The sequence below is a fragment of the Amblyraja radiata genome, chromosome 1, assembly GCF_010909765.2.
Source record: "Amblyraja radiata isolate CabotCenter1 chromosome 1, sAmbRad1.1.pri, whole genome shotgun sequence".
NCBI classification, from domain to species: domain Eukaryota; kingdom Metazoa; phylum Chordata; class Chondrichthyes; order Rajiformes; family Rajidae; genus Amblyraja; species Amblyraja radiata.
Genome location: NC_045956.1, coordinates 55,515,048 through 55,537,341, shown reverse-complemented (window position 1 = coordinate 55,537,341; position 22,294 = coordinate 55,515,048). Strand labels below are relative to the sequence as shown.

General features: G+C 43.0%; 1 protein-coding gene across 1 annotated transcript in view; it reads left to right on the top strand.

Annotated features, from left to right (window-relative positions):
* Window positions 1-21,057, top strand: part of gstcd (glutathione S-transferase C-terminal domain containing) — a 188,916-nt gene extending 167,859 nt beyond the window's left edge. The window contains exons 9-12 of the mRNA XM_033022145.1: window positions 3,647-3,780; window positions 5,337-5,367; window positions 8,373-8,442; window positions 19,459-21,057. Of these exons, the coding sequence (XP_032878036.1) occupies window positions 3,647-3,780; window positions 5,337-5,367; window positions 8,373-8,442; window positions 19,459-19,661 (438 nt within the window). The 3' untranslated portion in view covers window positions 19,662-21,057. The remainder of the gene's footprint in view (window positions 1-3,646; window positions 3,781-5,336; window positions 5,368-8,372; window positions 8,443-19,458) is intronic.
* Window positions 21,058-22,294: the final 1,237 nt, after the last annotated feature.

Below are 22,294 nucleotides of genomic sequence, written 5' to 3'. Positions count from 1 at the left end.
AACAACTGGTTTGGTGTGGCCTTTCCAGACCGGAGATCGGCCCAGAGCTTCAGCAGCAGGCGCGGTGCGGACTTACCATCGCGGAGTCTGGGATCCTTTGCCGAGGGTTGCCGGTGTTGGAGCTCTATCCGCGGGGGTCTGCTGACTGCAGCGGTCTTCGGAGCTTCTACCCCCGGGCGTGGACTTACCATCGCGGAGCCTGGGATCCCTTGCCGGGGATCGCCAGAAAAAATGCTCCGACCACTGGCCCGTGGTCTTTAACATCGTGAAGCCGCGGTCTCCGGTAAGAAGCGGCCGATTCGGGAACTCCAAGCCGCGGAGTGTGTTCTGATCCGTCCCGCCGACAGAGTTTCGATCATCCCGACGAGAGGGCTTGTACATCGGGCCGTCTGTAGCGGCGACTGCAGAGGGTTCAAGGCTCGACCATGGGTGAACAAAGGAGGAAGATCGACTGAACTTTATCGCCTTCGAGCCGGCGGTGCAGGCTCGAAGGGCCGAATGGCCTACTCCTGCACCTATTTTCTGTTTCTATGTTTCCATCACAGTGAGGAATGCTGATTCCACTGTGATGGATGTTTATGTTAAACTCTATCATGTATTGTGTTCTTTTTACTTGTATGGCTGTATGGCAACTCAAATATCACTGTACCTTAATTGGTGCATGTGACAATAAATGTGAACTTGAACCAAGAAACATCTTAAAAGAGGGAAGAGGAGAAGAAAGGGAAAATTATTTGGGAGGGAATTGCTAACTTTTGGGGCCTGTGGGTTAAAGACAGGACTCCTTGTACTGGAGCAATTAAAATCAGAGATATAAACCAGTCCCTGAGGTTCTTTGTGTCATAGCTATAATTTTCAGAATTATGTTTCAACAAAGAGACAGGATTTGGCAAGTGTCCAAGAACTGGCCACATTATTGAGATGAGACACGATACAGTTACTCCTGGGGCGGCACAGTGGCGGAGCAGTAGAGTCGCTGCCTTACAGTGCCACAGACCCAGGTTCCATCCTGACTGTGAGTGCTTTCTGTACGGAGTTTGTACGTTCTCCCTGTGACTGCATGGGTTTTCCCTGGGAGCTCCGGTTTCCTCCCACTCTCCAAAGACATTCAGGGGGTTAATTTGGCTTTGGTAAAAATTGTAAATTGTCCCTAGTCTGTAGGACAGTGCTTGTGTATAGGGTCACTGGTCGGCAGGGACTTGGCGGGTCGATGGCGCCGTTTCCACGCTGTATCTCTAAACTAAATTAAACAAATTACTTTCTTGGAACCTGGCTATACGATTACATATGTAAATATTCACTGCAAAACAGAACAGGAAATTAATGTTTTGGAATGTTATGGTAATCAGTATTAACCTAAAATAAGCAATAACACATATCTTTAATTAAATCAAAAATGTTACCCATGCTCCATAAAGTTTAAAGACTTTGGATAAGTGAACTTCTCCTGTTGATCAGGATTGGCCCCAGGTTCAGTCCCTGGCCTAGGAGGAGAAAGCAGAGGCCAGATTGACAGCAGTTGTAGCGAGAGAGAAAGACAACTAGTTTTTCTGCTGTCGATCAGTGTCTGGAAGACATGAATGGACAATATCATTGACCACATTTGGATCGGCTTCGGTATAGAGTCTCCATGCTCATTTTGCCTTACACTTGACAAATGAGATTTAAATGAACTTCTGAATTGCCTCCCACATGGAAAACATAATCGTGAGGAGTGAAGGAGAAATACATTTTCAAAGCTTAATGGAGTATGAGTGGGATAGATTGACTGGATGTAGCGATAATGTTTTCAGTATTTGGATAGTCTAGGACCAGAACAGTGTCAGAATAAAAGGACATACCTTTAGACTGGAGATGAAGTGACATTTCTTTAGCCACATGGTGGTGAATCTGTGAAATTCATTGCCGTGAACCAAAGGTTATGGGGAGTTGGCAGGAGATTGGGATTGAGAGGGAAATAGATCAGCCATGATCGAATGGCCGAGCAGACTCAATGGGCCGAATGGCCAAATTCTGCTCCTATGTCTTATGGTCTTAAAATCAATGAGTGAAATTTCATCACAGTTTCAAGTGGCAAGAGTGTAAAGGTGGGAAAATGTAGCCTCTTGATCTTTCCAGTTATTTCTAATTAGGGCGGCACAGTGGCGCATGGACGGCTCATTGGCACAGCTGGTTGGACCGCTGCCTCAGAGGGCCTGAGACACGGGCTCAATCTTGACCTTGGCCGTTGTCTGTGTGGTGTTTGCACATTCTCCCTGAACCACTTGGATTTCCACCGGGCTCTCCGGTTTCTTCCAGTCTCCCAAAGGCGTGCGTGTTAGTAGGTTAATTGACCATGGTAAAAATTGCACCTGGTGTGTAGGGAGTGATTGAAGAAGTGGAATAATGTATTCTTAGTATGAACAGGTGATCAATAGTAAGTAGGTAGACACAAAATGCTGGAGTAACTCAGTGGGCCAGGCAGCATCTCTGGAGAGAAGGAATGCGTGACGTTTCGGGTCAAGACCCTTCTTCAGACTGATGTCAGGGGAGTGGGCGGGACAGAGATAGAATGTAGTCGGAGACAGTAAGACTGGTGGGAGAACTGGGAAGGGGGAGGGGAAGCAAGAGATATTTGAAGTTAGAGAAGTCAATGTTCATACCGCTGGGGTGTAAGCTACCCAAGTGAAATATGAGGTGCTGTTCCTCCAATTTGCGCTGGGCCTCATTCTGACAATGGAGGAGGCCCAGGACAGAAATGTCAGTTTGGGAATGGGAGGGGTAGTTATATTGCTTAGCAACCAGGAGATCAGGTAGATTAAGGCGGATTGAGCGGAGGTGTTCAGCGAAACGACCACCGAGCAGCCTGCGCTTGGTCTCAGCGATGTACAGAAGTTGACACCTGGAACAGCGGATACAGTAGATGAGGTTGGAGGAGGTGCAAGTGAACCTCTGCCTCACCTGAAAAGACTGTTGGGGTCCTTGGATGGAGTCGCGGTGGGTGGTAAAGGGACAGGTGTTGCATCTCCTACTATTGCAAGGGAAAGTACCTGAGGTTTGGGTGGGAAGGGACGAGTTGACCAGGGAATTTGTGGAGGGAACGGTCTCTGCGGAAAGCAAAAAGGGGAGGAGATGGGAAGATGTGGCCAGTAGTGGAACACCGTTGGTGGCAAAAGTGTTGGAGGATTATATGCTGTATGCAACGGCTGATGGGGTGGAAAGTGCGAACAAGGGGGACCCTGTCCTTGTTATGAATGGGAAAAGAGGGAGCAAGAGCGAGGAATATCGAGGAGACCCTAGTAGGAGAGCCTCATCTATAATGGAAGAGGGGAACCCCTGTTTCCTAACGAATGAGGACATCTCCGATGATCTAGTATCGAAAACCTCATCCTGGACGCAGATGCGGCGTAGACGGAGGAATTGAGAGTAGGGGACAGAGTCTTTCCCATTTTAGAGATAGAATCAATAGTGAGCGTGGACGCGGTGGGCCAGAGCCTGTTTCCATGCTGTATGACACTACATCTATTCAACCATCTCATGGAAATCAATTTAAGGAATGTCAAATTTTCAAGCAGATCCAATTTAATGTTGTGGTAACTGATGCTCTATGAGGTCTTCACACCTTCTGTGTGAGCAATTATTCTTAACTCCCACTTTTCCTTTCCAGGTGGCACTTCACGCGTGCGGGGTGGCGACTGACATGGTGATCGATCATTGTATCATGGCTCAGGCGGCCTTTGTTGTCTGCCCATGTTGCTACGGTTTCATACAGAATACAGTCAAGTACACATTCCCAAGAAGGTGGGTGTAGCTCCCTGTTGATTTCATCTTCCGTCTACTTCGAGCCTTGCTCCCTAACATTTGTAGATATTGTGGGGCTCTTTTTTTCAATACCCATTCATTCTTTTTGCTGCTTTACCAGATCATGATCTGACTTTTAAAAGATAGCGTGGCACAGTTTTGCAGTGGTAGATTTGCCGCCTTACAGCATCAAGGACCCGGGTCTGAACCTGACGATGGGTGCTGTCTGTATGGAATTTATACAATTTCCCTGTAACTGCGTTGGTTTTTTCAACCTCACAGGAAGAATGTACAAACTCCATACACTCAACATCCTTAGTCAGGATCGAACCTGGGTCTCTGGCACTGTAAGTCAGTAACCCTACCACAGTGCCACTGTGCCGCCCTGTCTATTTTCAGCCTGAATAAGTACAATTCAAGCAGAACAGTTTGCACATTGGTTCAGCCAAGGTTTGGGTGGGGAGAGTCAGCTGTCATCAGGAAAGTAATAAGCAATGTAGCAACAATTTCTACAGTTCAAAGCTTCTCAAGATATTCAATTTAAGCTATGGTGGCAATCCAGGTCTTTCATTCCCCGCAAGTACATCGAGAATTTTAAATACTTTACGACCAACCTTGATGTCTGTGCTGCTGAGGGTTGCTGTGGAAACCACTTGTATTTTACTGAGAAGACAGCTCACGGCAAATTGAACACTAGCATCTAACAAAGTAAAAATGGTGCCTGTCAACATTAAGGAGTGTCGTCATCATTTATATACACACGCAAAGCCTCTCAATCATCCCCTTCCCCTCGCCCCATCACTTATAATGTTATCATTAGAAAATCAATGTGTGATTTACAAAAGCCATTGTACATTCCGAGCCTTATATAGATGTAATTGTATTTCCCACAAAACAGTAACATAAATTGCTGTTTGAAATCAAATGGAAAAGTCCAAAAGGGTTTAACTTCATCAATTTACTTACTACTTTTCAACCAATCCGGTTTTGTTAATGTAATGCATTTTATATATTAACTTAAAAAAAGATGTGTGAAAATGTCTTTAGCCTTCCTGCTAACTGCATGTTTGTGTCAAGAATAAAATCATGAAATAGAACTGGAATAGACAGAATAGAATAAAAAATAGAGCATAGAATTGTTGTGCAGCACAAGAGCAGGCTCGTCGGCCCACAATGTCTGTGCCGAACATAATGCCAAGACCAACTCTTATCTGCCTGCGTATAAACATGTTCTTCCATTCCCTGCTCCTATCCACCATTTGGTTGCTTGATTCCATTGGTTCCCTTTTAAAATGTGTGTGTTTTCAAAAGGTTGTTAGAAATAATTGCATCACATTGTTTTCAACTTAATCGTTAAGTTTACTTCCAGAAAATATTTTAATTTTTTATGCATGCATGTATTGCTAAATATTTCTGCATTCATTGACAATGAAGGTATATTAATATGTCTATGCCCATGAACACTTTTGCAGAAATATTCACAGTGAAATGACTGCTTATGTTCACTGTTATTTTCGAATATAAGAACTAATAATTATATTTAATCTCTTTTTCAGCCAGAGATTCAAGAGTGTTTTGTCATGTAAGGTAGGTGGCATTTTCCTCAACGATTTGCAAGTTACTGTTAATAAACTTTACACTTGCAAAAACATTACACTTCAGACTCCCAGTCTGAAGAAAGGTCTCGACATGAAACGTCGCCTATTCCTTTTCTCCAGAGATGCTGCCTGACCCGCTGAATTATTCCATCATTTTATGTCTATTACACTTGCAAACACTTGTGTCCCTGCCAGTCAATGATATAACAGTGTACAAAGCTGTAAACAAAATTGATTCTCCAGACTAACATGCCTCAAACATTCAGTACTCTGAGATTCTTTGGAAGTCAGACAGTTTTAATCGCAGTACTTTCTGCCTAAATTTATCCTCAATGCTGTATTTTGTACTGCATACCAGCACCGCTAATACGTTAAAAACTAGATTTCCTAATTATTTTAGAATTTTAAATAGTTTTATACTTTTTAATTACTAATTTATTAAATTAGTAAATTTAGTAATTTATTAAATTATTAAAATCAAAACAGAAGAAGGAGTTTATTGATGTAAATAAATGTTGATTATTGTAGCTTAATTGTTAATAGATATGTGACTGGCATCTTTCTCTCTACAAAAAAAGGCTCTGTCCTTAATAATCATCTTTTGAGTCCCTGTCACTGTCAGAGTTCACTTTTGCAGTCCCTATGTATCGTCCACGAACATTAATAATAGATTGTAAAAAACCGACATCCCAAAACTAACTTTTGTGGCATTTAATTTTCATTCACTTCAAAATTGCATGATATATATAATAGTTTAGAATATCTTTAATTGTGAAAGGTGTTATATAAATAAAAACCCCTCCACATCTGATGACTTTAGGAAAAAGTGCCCATAGACCAGGCATGCACAAGATTGAAAAGAGAATATAAAATACATCAGTAAGCCCTGGTTAGAGCAGTGATTTTTAACAGTTTATGAGGAGGAAGGGAAACCATATAGAGCCAGCATTAATTATTTTGTTCTTGCTATCATTTTTATAAATAATACCAGTTATCGGGTATTGCTGTTTCCTTTTGTAGACTTCTGAAGAAAGATATTGTTAGAAACAAGCAACTGCAGAGTAAGTGCTGGAGTAACTGAGCGGGCCAGGCAGCATCTCTGAAGAACATGGGTAGCTGATGTTTTGGGTTGGGACGCTATTTCTGTTTGTGGTCATAAGTATACTTTGTTCATGGGGTGAATTGAGCAAAATGGGTTTGAGTCACATGGGATCTTTCATTCTTACGAATTGGAAAAAAGAACAAAAACTATTGCTCCTAGGACTATTCTATTTCTTTTATTGATCAGATATGCAAGAAATGTTGAACTATTCAAGCAAGGCAGAATTGTCTAGAGTTGCTATCCATGTACATATGAATTGCATGCATTACTGTTGATAAATAATAGTTATTAATAAATGTAGATTTGGGTGAAGACCATTTGGGTGAAGCTATGGTGTCCCAGGTGATTGATGTTGGGGTCTTTCTTTTAAACTATCATAAATGGCATTGGGAAAATTATTTGTAGGTTACCATTAATCTAAGAATCCCTGCAACTCTAATGCTGTGTAAATTCTATGCTAGCAAATGATAGCCAACCTGGAGAAAATGCAATGTTATTTATGTTCTTGGCTAGAACCAGCATCAATGCCTCAGAATAAAAGGACGTACCTTTAGAATCGAGATGAGGAGGAATTTATTTAGCCAGAGGATGAAGAATCTGTGGCATTAATTGCCACGGGCAGCGGTGGAGGCCAAGTCATTGGGTATTTTTAAAACAAAAATGGATAGATTCTTGATTAGTTTAGTTTATTATTGTCATGAGTACGGAGATACAGCGAAAAGCTTTTGCGTGCTATCCAGTCAAAGAAAAGACCATACATGAATACAATCAAACCATCCAGAGTGCACAGATAAAGGATAATGGGTACAGCATTTGGTGTAAGATACAACACTGAGGTCTGATAACATCCGATTAAAGATAACGGCCGATTCAAAGGTCTCCAATGAGGTAGATGGGAGGTCAGGACACTGTAGCTAATGAGAGGACCATTCAGTTGCCTGATAACAGCTGGGAAGAAACTGTTCCTTAATCTAGATGTTAAAGGTTATGAGGATAAGGCAGGAGAATGGGATTAAGGGGGAAAAATAGATCAGTCATGATCAAATGACAGCACCAACTCGATGGGTCAAATGGCCTAATACAGCTCCTATATCTTTTGGTCTTATGATCAATTATACATGTACTTTGCATAGAACAGAAACTGATTCAATGAAAAAAACAATTGTCATTTATTCCATTAATGCTTTTTGAAACCTGCTGAAACCACTGAGAAGCTACACCTAATGCAAATAAGGCATTACTTTTAAACAGAGCTAGTTCATCTGAAACAAATGTAAACTTTTTTCCTTTTTAACAAGACGTTTGCAGAAAATGAATGTTCATGCCTTCAATTAGTATTATTACTTCTAGCATACAAAGAAAGTAGTGATTTAGATAAGGTAAAGAATTCACACAAATTAGCCAGCTGGATCAATATAATTGTGTCTGTGCAATACTATTTTATTTAGATGTGTAGACAGATGGATTTAAAGTAGCCTCATTAGACAGGTGAAAGCTCTGAATGTATGCTAATGCAGTTATTGGTCATTTCAGTAGCTGAATGTAGCTAGGTTCAAGGTATTGACTGCTTTCATTAAAAATTAGCCAGAATAAAATTTGTCAGTGCAATCTTGAGTAACTATTTTTTTGAAATTACATTGGAAGTTAGATGGAATTGTAGCCACAAGGCACGTGAATTCATAAATATTCTATTTTGCGTCATCCAGTGTTAATGCTTTGCTGAAGGGCTGACTAATTCCCCATTGCATCTATTAATTTGCAAGATAATAAATCTTGTTGTTTTCTTTAATTTTGCACTTTATAATTCATGTCTAAGTATGCTCGTGGATAATTTAAGTGAGATTTGTTCGTCGTTGTGAAATCTCTGGCTTTGTGCTTTGTTTGTGTTACAGGAACACATGGTACTGTGCAGGTTTGCGGATCAGACGGCTGTACAACTCCCTGCAGAGCGCCGGTTAATAGGTACGAGGACAGATATATAGCTGCTTCCACCTTATAGAATGGTGAAGAAACTGACTGAATGTGTTTCATACAGCCCAGACTGGCTGCTTCTTTATTCAAAGAATATCATTGTGATGTGGACATCAAACTCTATTAAAAAATGTATTTCTTGTAAATGTGAATAGGAGTGCAATGATAGCACATGTGCCTGCAGCAGCTGTGTGAATATGCTCTCCAAATAATCTCACTCACCCTGCACCTTCCCCATAGACCTGAACATTTTTTTTTCGCACTTGTACCCAATTAAAAGGTACAATTGAAGCTATATCCATCATTCTATCAACCAGTTCCTTCCTATGTTTAAAAAAACTATTAAATTTCTGGGTTCTCGTCAATCCTCCTGCCAGTGGAATTCTTCTTAACTATTTCATCTTTCAAAGCCATTTGTAATTTCAGACAGATTTAAAAAATATTTTTCTTCAATACTTGACACTTGAAAAACAAATCATCTCCAATTCTGCTTGATTACCATTGCATTAATGGACTTTATTCCTTGGCGCATAGGAGAGGGGTAATCTTATAAAGGTGTATAAAATCACGAAGGGCATACGTGGGATGAATGAGTAGAATCTTTACCCCAGAGCAAAGGAAACAAGGGGACATAGGCTTAAGGTGAGAGCGGAAAGATTTAATAGGAACCTAACAGGCAAATTTCTCAAAGGATGGTAGGTATATGGAACAATCTGGTAGAGGAAGTGCTTGAGGTAGGTTCAGTAACAATATTTAAAGGACATTTAAGCAGGAACATGGATAGGAAAAGTTTAGAGCGATATGGGGAAAACGTAGGCAAATGGGACTAGCTTAGATGGAGCATCTTGATCCACATGGACAAGTTGGGCCAAAGTTCCTGTTTCCATACTGATTCTATGACTAATGCTGCTTTTAATTTTCAGGTTGAGATTAATTCTGGTAGCCAAAGCTGACTGAGGTAATTGGGATTCTCACAAGTACATGTAAATAAGGGCTCAGTAAAATGTAGAATCTGGCCCCTTTTTTCCACCCACACCACCAACTCCTGCTATAAATCTGTGCTCTACAAGTAGGGAAGAGGCCACTTGCAGCCGTATTCAAAATGGTACGAGATCCTGTCGCATAGAGCCCAATAGCATGGAAATAGGACCTTCGGCCCAGTTTGTCCATGACAAATGAGATGCCCCATCTGTCTGGAAATTCTAAAGACATTTGCTGGAGATATATTGATTGTGAGGATTTTCCCATTCAAACTGCCCGTGGTTTCTGCACTTATGTTACCTGCTGCTTCTCCACGCTGTCTGCTAACATCTACGTCAACTGCAATTACTAATCTCCACACCCACTTTTCAGCATCTGTTCCAGGCTTTTGAGAAGCAGCAGTACCTGCTAATTTCCAACCTGTGAAATGCTGGCAAGGAACATTTTGGTATTGGTTTATTGACTACCATTGCATTAATGGACTTTATTTCTTGGCACATAGGCGACTGAGGGGTAATCTTATAAATGTGTATAAAATCATGAGGGGCATACATAGGATGAATGAAAAGGGTCTTTACCCCACGGCAAAGGAGACAAGGGGACATAAGTTTAAGGTGAGAGGGAAACGATTTAATAGGAACCCAACAGCCAACTTTTTCAAACAAAGGGTGGTGGGTATATGGAGCAATCTGGCAGAGGAAGTGCTTGAAGTGCTTAGGTTCAGGAACAATATTTAAAAGACATTTAAGCTGGAACATGGATGGGAAAAGTTTAGGGCGATATGGGGAAACTATTTCCCTAAATAGTCTGAACAAGAGTCTCGACCTGAAATGTCACCCATCCCTTTTCTCCAGAGATGCTGCCTGTCCGCTGAGTTACTCCAGCTTTTTGTGTCTATCTTCGGTATTGGTTTATTGTTGCCTTGTGTTGTTTTGCGTGCTAATCAGGCAAATCATACCACACATTAATTCAACAGGTAGTAATCAGTAAAAGGGAAAATAAATAGAGTGCTGAATATAGTGTATAGCTGTGAAAAAAATGTAAATAGAAAAAAGTGTTTGGGCTGCAACGAGGTACATTAGAAGACCAGGACTATACCCTAGTATATGGTGAGTCTGTTCAAGATTCTGATAGCAGCAGAGAAGAAGCTGTACTTGAATCTGGTGATATATGTTTTCAAGCTTTTGTATCATCTGGAAATGACTGGGGTGTGAATTATCCTTGATTATGTTGGCTGCCACCTCAAGGCAATATAGATGGAGTCAACCAGGGTGGGAGAAGCTGGTTTGCCTGATGGACTGCACTGACACTACAAGCAAACATTAGTGATGACATGATCTTGCTTTGCATGTCTGATGGATCCGTACAGTCTTTGTCCGGTCCGAGTCACAGAATGGCCACATCACTTTTGTATCTTCAGCATGTTTATTTAATGATGGCACAATCAGTACAGTGACAGTAATGGTATTCTCATGGTTGTTGTAAGCCTCGTAAAGCTATGGGATGGTACAGCACCTACTTGTCCCATCAAGTCTCCGCTGGCTAACCATATAACTAGCTTCATGGTTCTAGGTGACGCACAGTTCAAATGAAGGAGTTTGAATCCAATGTCAAAGAATTGTTGACGTTGCGGACTCCTTCAGTAATTTTATGATCGGAGAATATTGCCGGTTATTTCCTTTCAGTGATCATTTCAGCTGGAAGCTGAGTGGTCCCTTCTTTTCTGTTCCAGCTGTATCACCCTAGCACCCTCTAGTTCACCCTAAAACTGTCCTTGAAACCCAATTAAAAAGGAGCGTCCATGTGATATTTGCAATCCCTCAAACCTCTTTGAACCTATGTAAGTGATGGTAGAATCTAGTTTAGTTTAGAGACATAGAAAATAGGTGCAGGAGTAGGCCATTCGGCCCTTTGAGCCAGCACCGCCATTCAATATGATCATTCAATATGATCATGGCTGATCGTCCAAAATCAGTGGATTTTGTTTAGTTGAGTTTAAAGATACAGCGTGGAAACAGGGCGTTCGGCCCACCGAGTCCACACCGACCAGCGATCCCCGCACATTAACACTATCATACACACATGAGGGACAATTTTTTACATTTACACCAAGACAATTAACCTACAAACCAGTACATCTTTGGAGTGTGGGAGAAAACCGAAGATTTCGGAAAAAACCCATGTGGTCACAGGGAGAACGTACAAACCCCGTACCAACAGCATCCGTAGGCAGGATGGAACCTGGTTCTTTGACGCTGTGAGGTAGCAACTCTACCACTGCGCCACCGTGCCTATGTCGACATATTCTGCATCCACATATTTTATCAAGGATCTTAATAGAGAGGAGACCTACAAAGAAAGGAGACATTTATATTTTTTAAAAGACACCAAGTGTAGGAGTAACTCAGCGGGACAGATCTCTGGAGGACATGGATAGGTGACTTTTCGGGTCGGGACCCTTCTTCAGACTTGTTATGGTGGGGGGGGGGAGAAAGCTGGAAGAGAGGAGGGGGCAGGACAGAGCCTGGCAGGCAATGGGTGGGTACAAGTGAGTGAGGTTTTGATAGGCAGATGGTCAGATAAAGACCAAAGATGAAAAGACAAAAAGTGTGAGATAAGGATAGAAAAGTTGCAAATTCATATCATCATTTAGGACTCAACCCAAGCCTGAGGGAGGGACTGACTTTGATTCATTTTTTCTTGCTGTTGCTGATTCATGTTTTGATATTTATGTTTTTTGACAACACAATTTAAGATCCTAAACCAATGTAGGTTCATTGTGAAGGGTCTCGATCCGAAACATTGTCCATCCACGTTCTCTGGCAATACTGCCTGACTGGCTGAGTAATGGCCAGTTCTCACGGTGCGACCTGAAGCAAGATGTCACCCGAGTGAAGTGGTCGTGGTCCAGCACGAGTTCCGCACGATAAAGTGTTCCCACGATAAAGAGTTCCCACGGTACTCGGCAATTCTGTCATTTGTACGACTGACTTGTCCGTCTCCCGATCTTTCCCGAATCGTGAATGAACATCGTGGACTGTAGTGTAGTTAATCACGTGGCACAAATGATGTCACTTTTTTTCACACACTATATAAATATCCTCCGTTCGTAGAATTGGCAAATTTGCAGACATGCCTATACAAAGTTGGTTCGAGTACAGGCTGGTTGTTATTTTCATTGACGTGCTGTAAGCATTAGCGCAACATGTGCATCGAAAACGCTTGCGTGAAGGCGGAAGGCTGAGATTAATTAAAAAGATAATTAAGAGGAAGTCTCACTGGGTTAAGCCCATGTTTCAACGGAGACCTCAATTAGGACAATATGAGCAACTGCTTAATGTGCTGTGCGAAGAGGATAAAAGTGCATTCAAAAACTTTGTCAGAATTTCACCCGAGCTCTTTAATGAGTTAAATAATAATTTGGGACCTCTGCTGAAGAAGACTGACACTGTAATGAGAAAGGCACTGGAACCAGGGTTGCGCATAGCAATCACCCTCCGCTACTTGGCCTCAGGCGATTCTTATAAAAGTCTGTCTTACAACTTTCTTGTCGCCACCAACAGCATCTGTGGTATTGTCAGAGAAACCTGTGAGGCGATCATCCAATTTTATTCAGCTGAAGTGATGGAATGCTCCTCTTGCCTCTCCACCTGTCTCTCTTGCTGAGTTTCCTCCTCGTTTACCTGCATGGCTAAAAACTTTCCGACTTTCTTTGACCCCTTTCTTTGCGATTTTCTGAGAGGCATCTCTGCAAGTCTTACTGTGAAAAAGATTCTCAAACAATGACAATTAGGTAGGACGTCCTCGATGGACACATGGTCCATTGGCGATATTGAGACCACCTTTTTTACTCACCTTATGTCCCTTCTGTCAAGCTTCCGGGTTTACCGTTCGCAGGAATTCCCACGGTATTCGCAAGTGTCATTACGGATATCGCACGGATATCGCACTGGCATCTGCGTCCATACAATGTTGCAACGCTGCTCAAGACACTCTTGGAGAAATTCAAAAATGTTTGAATTTTCTCCCGACCTTACCAAGTCACACGACTACCTGCCGTTAGCGCCACGGAGGTCCTCGGTGGTCCACGAATGCCGTACTGCTATCGCAGAAGGTTCCCACGGTGTTAAATCTTGTTAAGTCTTGCTTCAGGTCGCACAATGAGAAAGCCCTTTTACTCCTGCAATTTATGTCCTTTTAGGCTCATTGTGAGTTGTCAATTTCAGTCGTAGCTGCAACTACTCAGGGAAAAGAGGAGGATTAACAGTATCCTGGTCTGTGTCTAAGACTAAATTGCCTGGTTGCCCCATGAGGTATATAATGAATTTATAATCTGGAGTACCTGGGAATGGTTACATTTCATAATTTTAAGACAATAATTCCATTTAATGCAGAAAACTCACCATAATTGAGCAAACGTACTTCCTGATGCATATGCGTTGGTTCATACTCAGGTCAGAGTGAGTACTAAAGTACAGTGTACGCATGATAATATTAGTTGGCGTGATCGTCAAGCCACATGGGAAAACTAATTCAATAAACACAATGAGTGGTCATCATTTTCAAGAACAGTTAGTTAATTCCACCAGGGTTGCCACAATGTCAAGTAATAAATAGCAGAATCCATTTACTGTCCTGGGCCATTATATATTCTGTGGACATAAACACTATTAATTTTCCAGAGTTTTTGTGGTCAGGATCTAGCATGAGTTAGCAAAGCTTCACATGTATTTCATTTGGGAACATGTTTATTAAATCATTGAGGTTGTCCAATACCCTGAATGAAGTCCTAACAAATTCTATTTGTGGCTCACTGTGTAGCATTATACAAAGAACATTTCACAGGGAATTACCATTTCCTCATATAGATAAAAATCTCTGTTATAATTAAAATGTTCCATGCAATAGCAGACCCAAAGACTGGACTTCTACTTACATTAAAAAAAAACTTTAAATAATTATTTCTTGGTGTTTTGGGGTCAACATTTGATGAGCAGCATTTTTGAACAACATAGAACAGTACAGCACATGAACAGGCCCTTCAGCCCACAATCTCCATGCCGTACATGATACCCGGTGAAACTAATCACTGCCTGCATGTGATCTATATCACTCCATTCTCTACATATCCATGTGCCTATCTAAAAGCCTCTTAAACATCACACCTGCAAGACCACCCATGGCAGCACCTTCCAAGCACCCACCACTTTCTGTGTAATATATACCCAGCACATCTCATTTAAATTTACCCTCTCTCACCTTAAAGCTATGTTCTCTACACTGAGATTTCCACAATGGGGAAAAAGGTTCTATGCCTCTGACAATTTTATATGCTTCTGATTTTTGCTTAATTAATAATGTAGTTGGATGAGACTGTCAACTTAGATTTAGGTTTATTATTGTCATTTGTACCGAGGTGCAGTGAAAAGATTTGTTTTGCGTGCTATCCAAACAGATCAGAAATACCGTGCATAAATGGAAATGTCATGCACAAAGACAATCGAGAGAGCAAAGGGGAAGATAGAGTGCAGAATATAGTTTGCAACTTTGTAACACATTGCTGTGCATCAGTCTCAAAGACAGTCCACTGTCTCAATGGAGTAGAGGTGAATCGGGCAGTACCCTAGCTTGTGAAAGGTGGATGTTGAAAATGTATTTCAAGAGAGAGCTAGATAGGGCTCTTAAAAATAGCAGAGTCAGGAGATATGGGGAGAAGGCAGGAATGGTGTACTGATTGGGGATGATCAGCCATGATCACATTGAATGGCGGTGCTGGATCGAAGGGCCGAATGGCCTACTCCTGCACCTATTGTCTATTGTCTGGTGCAACTTAGAGTAACTTGGCAAAATGTATAATAAAGGGAATCATAAAGTTAATTTTTCCAGAGTTTTCCTAGTCATTACCCCTCCGATAACGTAGCTCGAGAGAGATTAAAAGCATTGATATCTTAATTGGGTCTGGCAGTCCATCTAAATAAAATTTGATTGTTCTTTTTGTCTCTACTTAATGAAACATTCATTGGCCCATTGTAGTTGTGTGAAGTCCTGAGAATGTGAAAATCTATATACTTTTAAAACCGTGTGTGTGTGTGTGTGTGTGTCATTTTGCCTTTGAAACGTATTTTCTTGAAAACCAGACGCAAAAACGCGGAGATTTTTACAATTTCGGTAGCGATTTAACTTATGATTTCGGAAATCGACTCCTCTCTAAATTTGATCAATTATTTCCCCAGATTTTTAATAAGTTGTTCACAAAACGGACTGTTTTTTAAAAATCAAACCGCTGCAGCTGCTGCGGACGTCACAATGCCTTTGCTCGCTGCACCCCTCCCCCCCTTCCTCCCCGCTCTCGATTAACGCAGATGCTCTCAACGTGCAGCTGCACTTTCCACCCCCCCCCCAAATCAGTCATTTTTTCGCCTCCCACTGTGCTGCGGACCAAAAATCCAGAGGGAGTAATGGCCGCCAGGGCCACCTTCTCATCGCGTGCCCCGCGCGACGATAACGGCTACTGCCGCCCGGCTCTCCCCCACTTCCCTCCCCCCACCCACTCCTCTTCTCACCTCCCTCCCTCTCTCCCCTCTCCTCTCTACCCGTCACAGGGGACCATCTCCTCTCCGTGTCCGTGGCCCGAACGTCTGTAACGCTGGCGGAAGCCACGATCGGCTGGTCGTCCACTGCTTTTGCAGCTCAGCAAAGAGCCGTAAAGCGCGCTCGAGTCCCCGCGACCTGCCACCCCCGCTGCACTCCTCTGTCTCTCTCTCCCCTCTCTCTCCCCCTTCTCTCCCCCCCCCCTCTCCCGGCCTGGCTCTGTCACGCTGGTGTCCCTCCCCTAAAACCCCTCCCCTACCCCCTTCTCTCCACCCCCTCCCCTCCCCCTCCCTTCCCCCCACCTCTCCCCCTCCCTTCCCCCCACCTCTCCCACTCCCTTCCCCCCTTTCCCTTCCCCCCTCCCCCCCTCTCAGCCCCCCTCTCTCTCCTCCCCCATCTCTCCTCTCTCCCCTCCTCACACCCTCCTTCTCCTCCTCCCCTCCACCCCCCCCCCCCTCTTCCTCTGTCTCTTGCCCTTCTGTCTGCCTCTCTCTCTGTCTCTCCCCATTCTCTCTCTGCCCTCACTCTCAACCCCCCCCCCCCCCCCCTCCCTAGACGCGCCTGGGAGTTGGGGGCTATGCTTCAGTGGATAGAGTTATGGGGGAAAAGGAGCAAATGAATAATGTTAATATAATATCAAGGGTAGTTAGTGTATGAGTGGGGGTGGTTAGTGTGTGTGACGCCGCAGGTTTTCCGTCCACAACTAACCATAGTTAGACACTAATGGAGCTGTTCCACTTAGGTGACTTTTTAGGTGACTATGCAGTCACCACATGTTCACCACGTGTTCGTGGGTAGTTGCCGATGAGTGGCCTTCATTGTCGTGAGGAGTTCCCGCATTCTGGGAACAAGTCGCTGTCACATTATGGTCACCGCGAATTTTTCAACATGTTGAAAAAATTAGCAGCGACTAGAATGAAGCCGCCATGGAGAGTAGCAAGAATTCTCGTGCCATAGGTGGGTCGCCAGGCGGTCCTAGTGGGTTGCCAGGAGGTTGAAGGTTCTCGTAGGTTCAAGTAGATTGTAGCCAGTGCTGACCGGTGAATCTCATTTGCTCATTAGGAAAAAAAAGGTAAGCAGTAGTTTTCAAAACCAAGGATAACCGACCGGTAATGTTAAATGTCCGCCGAGCTTCACAGCCGTGTATCTCTGGCTTCTTAAAAGTTGTCTCCACTCCTTCTTCCCCCTTCTCCTACCTCTCATCCCCTCTCAACCCCCCTCCCCCCCCCCTCTTTTAAAGGACTTACCGTACACTGTGCTTTAGCCATCGTAATTACAGTGCCAACCTTCCTGTTCATCGCGGTGTGTGTCTGTATCACCTTGGCTTTGCACCATGTGATTTTTTTTAGACAGCGCTCCACCCCGCTTGCCCTGTCTCCCGCCTGCATAACGGGCCGGTGAAGGAAGCGATGTGTTTGTGTTCCACTTTGACAGTCGCCGTTCCAGTTGCCGGTTTTTCAGGCGACTGCCGGCAACTTTACAGTCGCCGGCAGTCCGCTGAAAAATCGCCTAATTGGGACAGGACCATAAGACACCTGATGATTAATCCAGAGGCATGTGTTTGAATCCCAGCATATCAGGTGGAGTATTTTATTCAAGGATTTAAACAAATGTGGAATATAAATCTTGGATCAAACCGACATTGCATGAAATGACCAGGTTGTAATAAAACACCATCTGGTTCACACATCGGAAGAAAGTCAACCATATGTACCATAACTAGCTGGGATGTTCTTCCAGGCCTTTCAAGGTGGTTGACTCTTACCTGCCACGGTTCTCTCAGGAATGGACAATAAACAATGATTTACCAGCAGATAGTCTGGTTTAAATGTACAGCAGCAAAACAGCTGGGATTTCCTGACAACATAGTTCAATGCTCACTGATTATTGAAAGAGTCCTTGGGTGAATAATGAGCACACATTTAGATCCATGGACTTTAAAGCAATAACATTTGTGGGCCTGGCGACGATGGTGGAAAGGGAAACAGAGTTAATATTTTGGGTCAGAGTTGCTTCATCACTAACTCTTCTTCGATTTGAACCATCATCTGTGTTTCCCCTCCCATAGGTAGGTTAATTGACCATTTTTATTTGCCCCAAGTGCGCGAGTGAGTGGTAGGCACTGAACGGGTGGGAGGGTGATTGGTGGGAGGGTGATTGGTGGGAGGGTGATTGGTGGGAAAGTGGGGAGAATAAAATGGGATTTTGTTTTTGCAGAATTGGTGGTTGATGTTTGTTATAACTTCCTGTGCTCAACAGATATTGTATGACCTGCAGAGTTTGTTCAAATTCACTTGGACTTTCTCTGAACCCCACTCCCTTTGCTCAATCTCTCTGATCCATCTCCTGTCTCTGTCAACTGACATTTACCACAAGCCCACTGATCCCACGACTATCTTCACTATTCCTCCCAACCTGCCTGTTGCAAAGACGCCATCGCTTATTCTGTTTCTCCATCTCCGCCGTATCTGCTCCAATGATGAAGCTTTTCATTCTAGGATATCTGAGATATCGCGGTTTCCCCGTGTTGTTGTCGATGGACCCCTCACCATGTTTCTTCTGTGTCCCACAGTTCTTTTCTTGTTTTTCCTCCCCCCAAATGGATCAAGGATAGAGTTCCTCTGGTCCTCACCTTTCTCCCCAGTAGCCTTCACATCCAACACTTTGTTCTCCGACGTTTCCGCCACCTTCAAAGTCATCCCACCACCAGTCACATCTTTGCCATGGCCTGCTGGAGCTCCCGGTTGCTAACCATTCTAACTCCTCTTCGCATTCCCAAACTGACCTTTCTGCACTTGGCCTCTTCAAGTGTCAGAGTGAAGCCACATTCAAACAGCATCTCATTTTCTGCTTAGGTAGCTTATAACCCAATGGTACGAATATTGTATTCTCCAATTTCAAGTAAAGCCCCTTGACCCCTCTACCCTTCCCCCTTGTGTGCACCCATTTCTCCAACCGACCATTTCATCCCCTTTCTACCCATCTCTTAATCCTCCCTACTCTGTCCCCCATTTCCCCTTTATCTCCCCTCTTTCCTCTCCACACATATGCTTCCCTCCGGCTGTACATTTCACACCTCATCTTTCTTGATCTGACATTCTTTTATCTCCATTTCACCTCCAGCATTTGTCACTATCTCCATCCATCTTTTAATACAGCTCCCTTCACCAGTATTCACCTATCGCTCTTCCCCACCGCTTCCTCTCTTTGCCAGCTTTCCTACCCTCCTCCCCCTCCACCCCCTCTGTCTGCCTCCATTTTGTCTCGACAGGTGCTGCTTGCCGCACTGAGTTCCTCCAGCACTTTGTTATTTGCAACTGGGTGTTCCTGTTATCACCTCAGACTTTTGTTTTGATTTTCATGTAATATTTAGGGCTATGCCTCAATGCTGTGTAGTTATCGACACATGTACTGATGGGATTTCTTTACTTACAGGGAAGAACTGCATGGGCCTAGTGGATCTGGACCGAGCATTGGCAGCAGAGGATCATGGATACACTGTCTATGTCACGTCCATGGAACCAGATAGTTGTTCACCGAAGAACAACCTGATAGTGGGGACACGTGAGCAGCTCAATGCCTCAACTTCAATGCACAATGTCACAAAAGACAACAACCAAACTGCCAACACAACATGAAAATGAGCTTTCATTGCGCCCCACTTGAAGTCCAGTAACTTTTTGCCATTGTATAAACAGAAAAATGCCGGGGGAGTCAGATCAGACAGCATAGAGTTATAGAGTCATACAGCATGAAAACTGGCCCTTCAACCCAACTTGCCCACGTCATCCAACATGTCCGATCAACACTAGTCCCACAGCCTGCGTTTGGCCGATATCCCTCTAAACCCATCCAATCCATTACCTGTTTAAATGATTCTTAAACGTTGCAATAGTACCTGCCTTAACAACCTCCTCCAGCGTCTCATTCCATATGCCCACCACCCTTTGTGTAAAAAAGTTATCCCTCAGATTCTTATTAAATCTTTCCCCCCTCACCTTAAACCTATGTCCTCTGGTTCTTGATTTCCCTAATCTGGGCAAGAGATTCTGTGCGTTTACCCGATCTATTCCGCTCATGATTTTATACACCTCTACACCCCTCATCCTCCTGCTCTCCAAGGAATAAAGTCCTAGCCTGTTCAACCCCCCCCCTATAGCTCAGGCTCTTGAGTCCTGGCAACATCCTCGTAAATGTTCTCTGCACCCTTTCCAGCTTGACAACATCTTTCCTATAACATGGTGCCCGGAGCTGAACACAATACTCTAATTTGCGGCCTCACCAATGTCTTATATAACTGTAACATGACCCAACTTTTATACTCAATGCCCAGACTGATGAAGCATCTGTGGAGAGAGAAACCAAGTTAAAGATTCAAGTCGATGATCAGCTCTGATGACCTGAAATTTTAAGCCTGTTTCTCTCCTCACGCTGCCTGACCTGTTGAGCGTTTCCAACATTTTCTGCTTTTTAAAATTTCTAACATCTACGATATTTTGCTTTTCGTTCTTAACATTTTCGTGCTCAGCTGCGGAAGGATATTGAGGTCTTGTGTCATTCTTTACTCGCAATGTATCCCCTATTGCCACGGCTTTGTGCAATGACTTCAGCCTGGAAATAGAAAGCCACCTCCAATTCCATAATTTGACTTATTTTAACAGATGGCACTGCAACGCCTTGTAAATTCCACCTTTCCGTAGTTTGATCTACTGAGAAATGAAACTGACTGGGAATTTTCAGATACATTTTGTGAATTATTTCAGGAATTTTTTTTGAATTTTCATGATTTGATATTGTAAACCATTTTCACTACAAATGCACTTGGTTCCAATGTGTATCAGCCAATTATATAATGAAACCAGAAAATAAAACACGGAAATCCGATATTGTACTTGAGAAGGATTCACCTGATGGAGTTTCTGTTTCCTCATTTGACTGTATCCTTAATAATTGCTTATAATTTGATAAAATCTTCCCATCTCAATGTTTGAACTCTTCTTTAGTGAACGAATAAGTTAAAAACAATGTTTTATAGTTCTTGAATTAATTTTTTTTCTAAATGCTTTCTTTGATAAAATGTTTTATTCAGTGCAGGCAGGCAGACATAACAGCATTTGTAACCAGTGCTGGCTAGGTAAAACTAACATAATTTTAATGAATTTTAAGAAAATAATATAGTTCTATAATAGAAATAAGGAACTGCAGATGCTGATTTACAAAAGAAGATGCAGACTGCTGAAGTGACTCAGGCAGCATCTCTGGAGAACATGGATCAGTGACATTTTGGGTCTGAAGTAGGGTTCTGACCCGAAACGTCACCTATCGATATTCTCTCCAGAGATACTGCCTGACCCGCTCAGTTACTCCAGCACTTCCTGCCATAGGTGCAGTTGGAATGCAGCATTCAATAGATTAGTAATATTCCTGATATTTCCAGGATTGTTCTTATATTGTGGAATTTGATTAAAATCCAATTGTTAAGTCTGATTGGCAATCGGAATGTTTTTACAATCAAGATATAATTATTTTGTAATAATGTATATTTAAAACACTGGGCATTAACATTTGTCGTTTTCCCTGGTATCACTGGTTCCTACTTTGAAAGGTTTAAAAAACAGGTTAAACATTTGATTGGAAAGTGTCAGAATAATAAAAGGGACAATGTGAATAAATGCAAATTGTTTCTTTGTTTAAATTTGGATTAATGGTGCATTAACCTAGATAATAGTGGTCAAAATTTAATATATATATTAAAAATGAATAACGTACTACATTATATAATGATTTTGATACAGTCATACCAATAAAAAGCACCAAGACACACAAAATACATTTAACATAAACATCCACCACAATGACTCCTCCACATTCCTCACTGTCATGTAAGGGGAAAAAAAAGTTCAACCTCTCCCCTTCTTTATTCTCCCACGGTCGGGGGTCTCAAGCCTTCCGTTGACGGGACGATCTTGGCTCCCGTAGCCAGCGGTCGGGCCCTCCGTGTCGAGGCAATCAAGCTCCTGCATCGGGGGGATGTCAGATCCCCGCACCGGGCGATCGACCCAAAGTGGGGGCTAGTTGAACCTTCTGCGTCGTTGGAGCTTCCTGACTGGGTCTATACCCAAGACTGCGAGCTCCGCGATGTTGAAATCCGCAGGCCACGGTTGGAGCATCGATCCCAGGCAAGAGATCGGCTCCAATGGTAAGTCCACGCCCCAGCGGTGGGGTTCAAAGTCAGTCTCGAGCAAGGTCACCAGCTCCATGATGTTAGGCA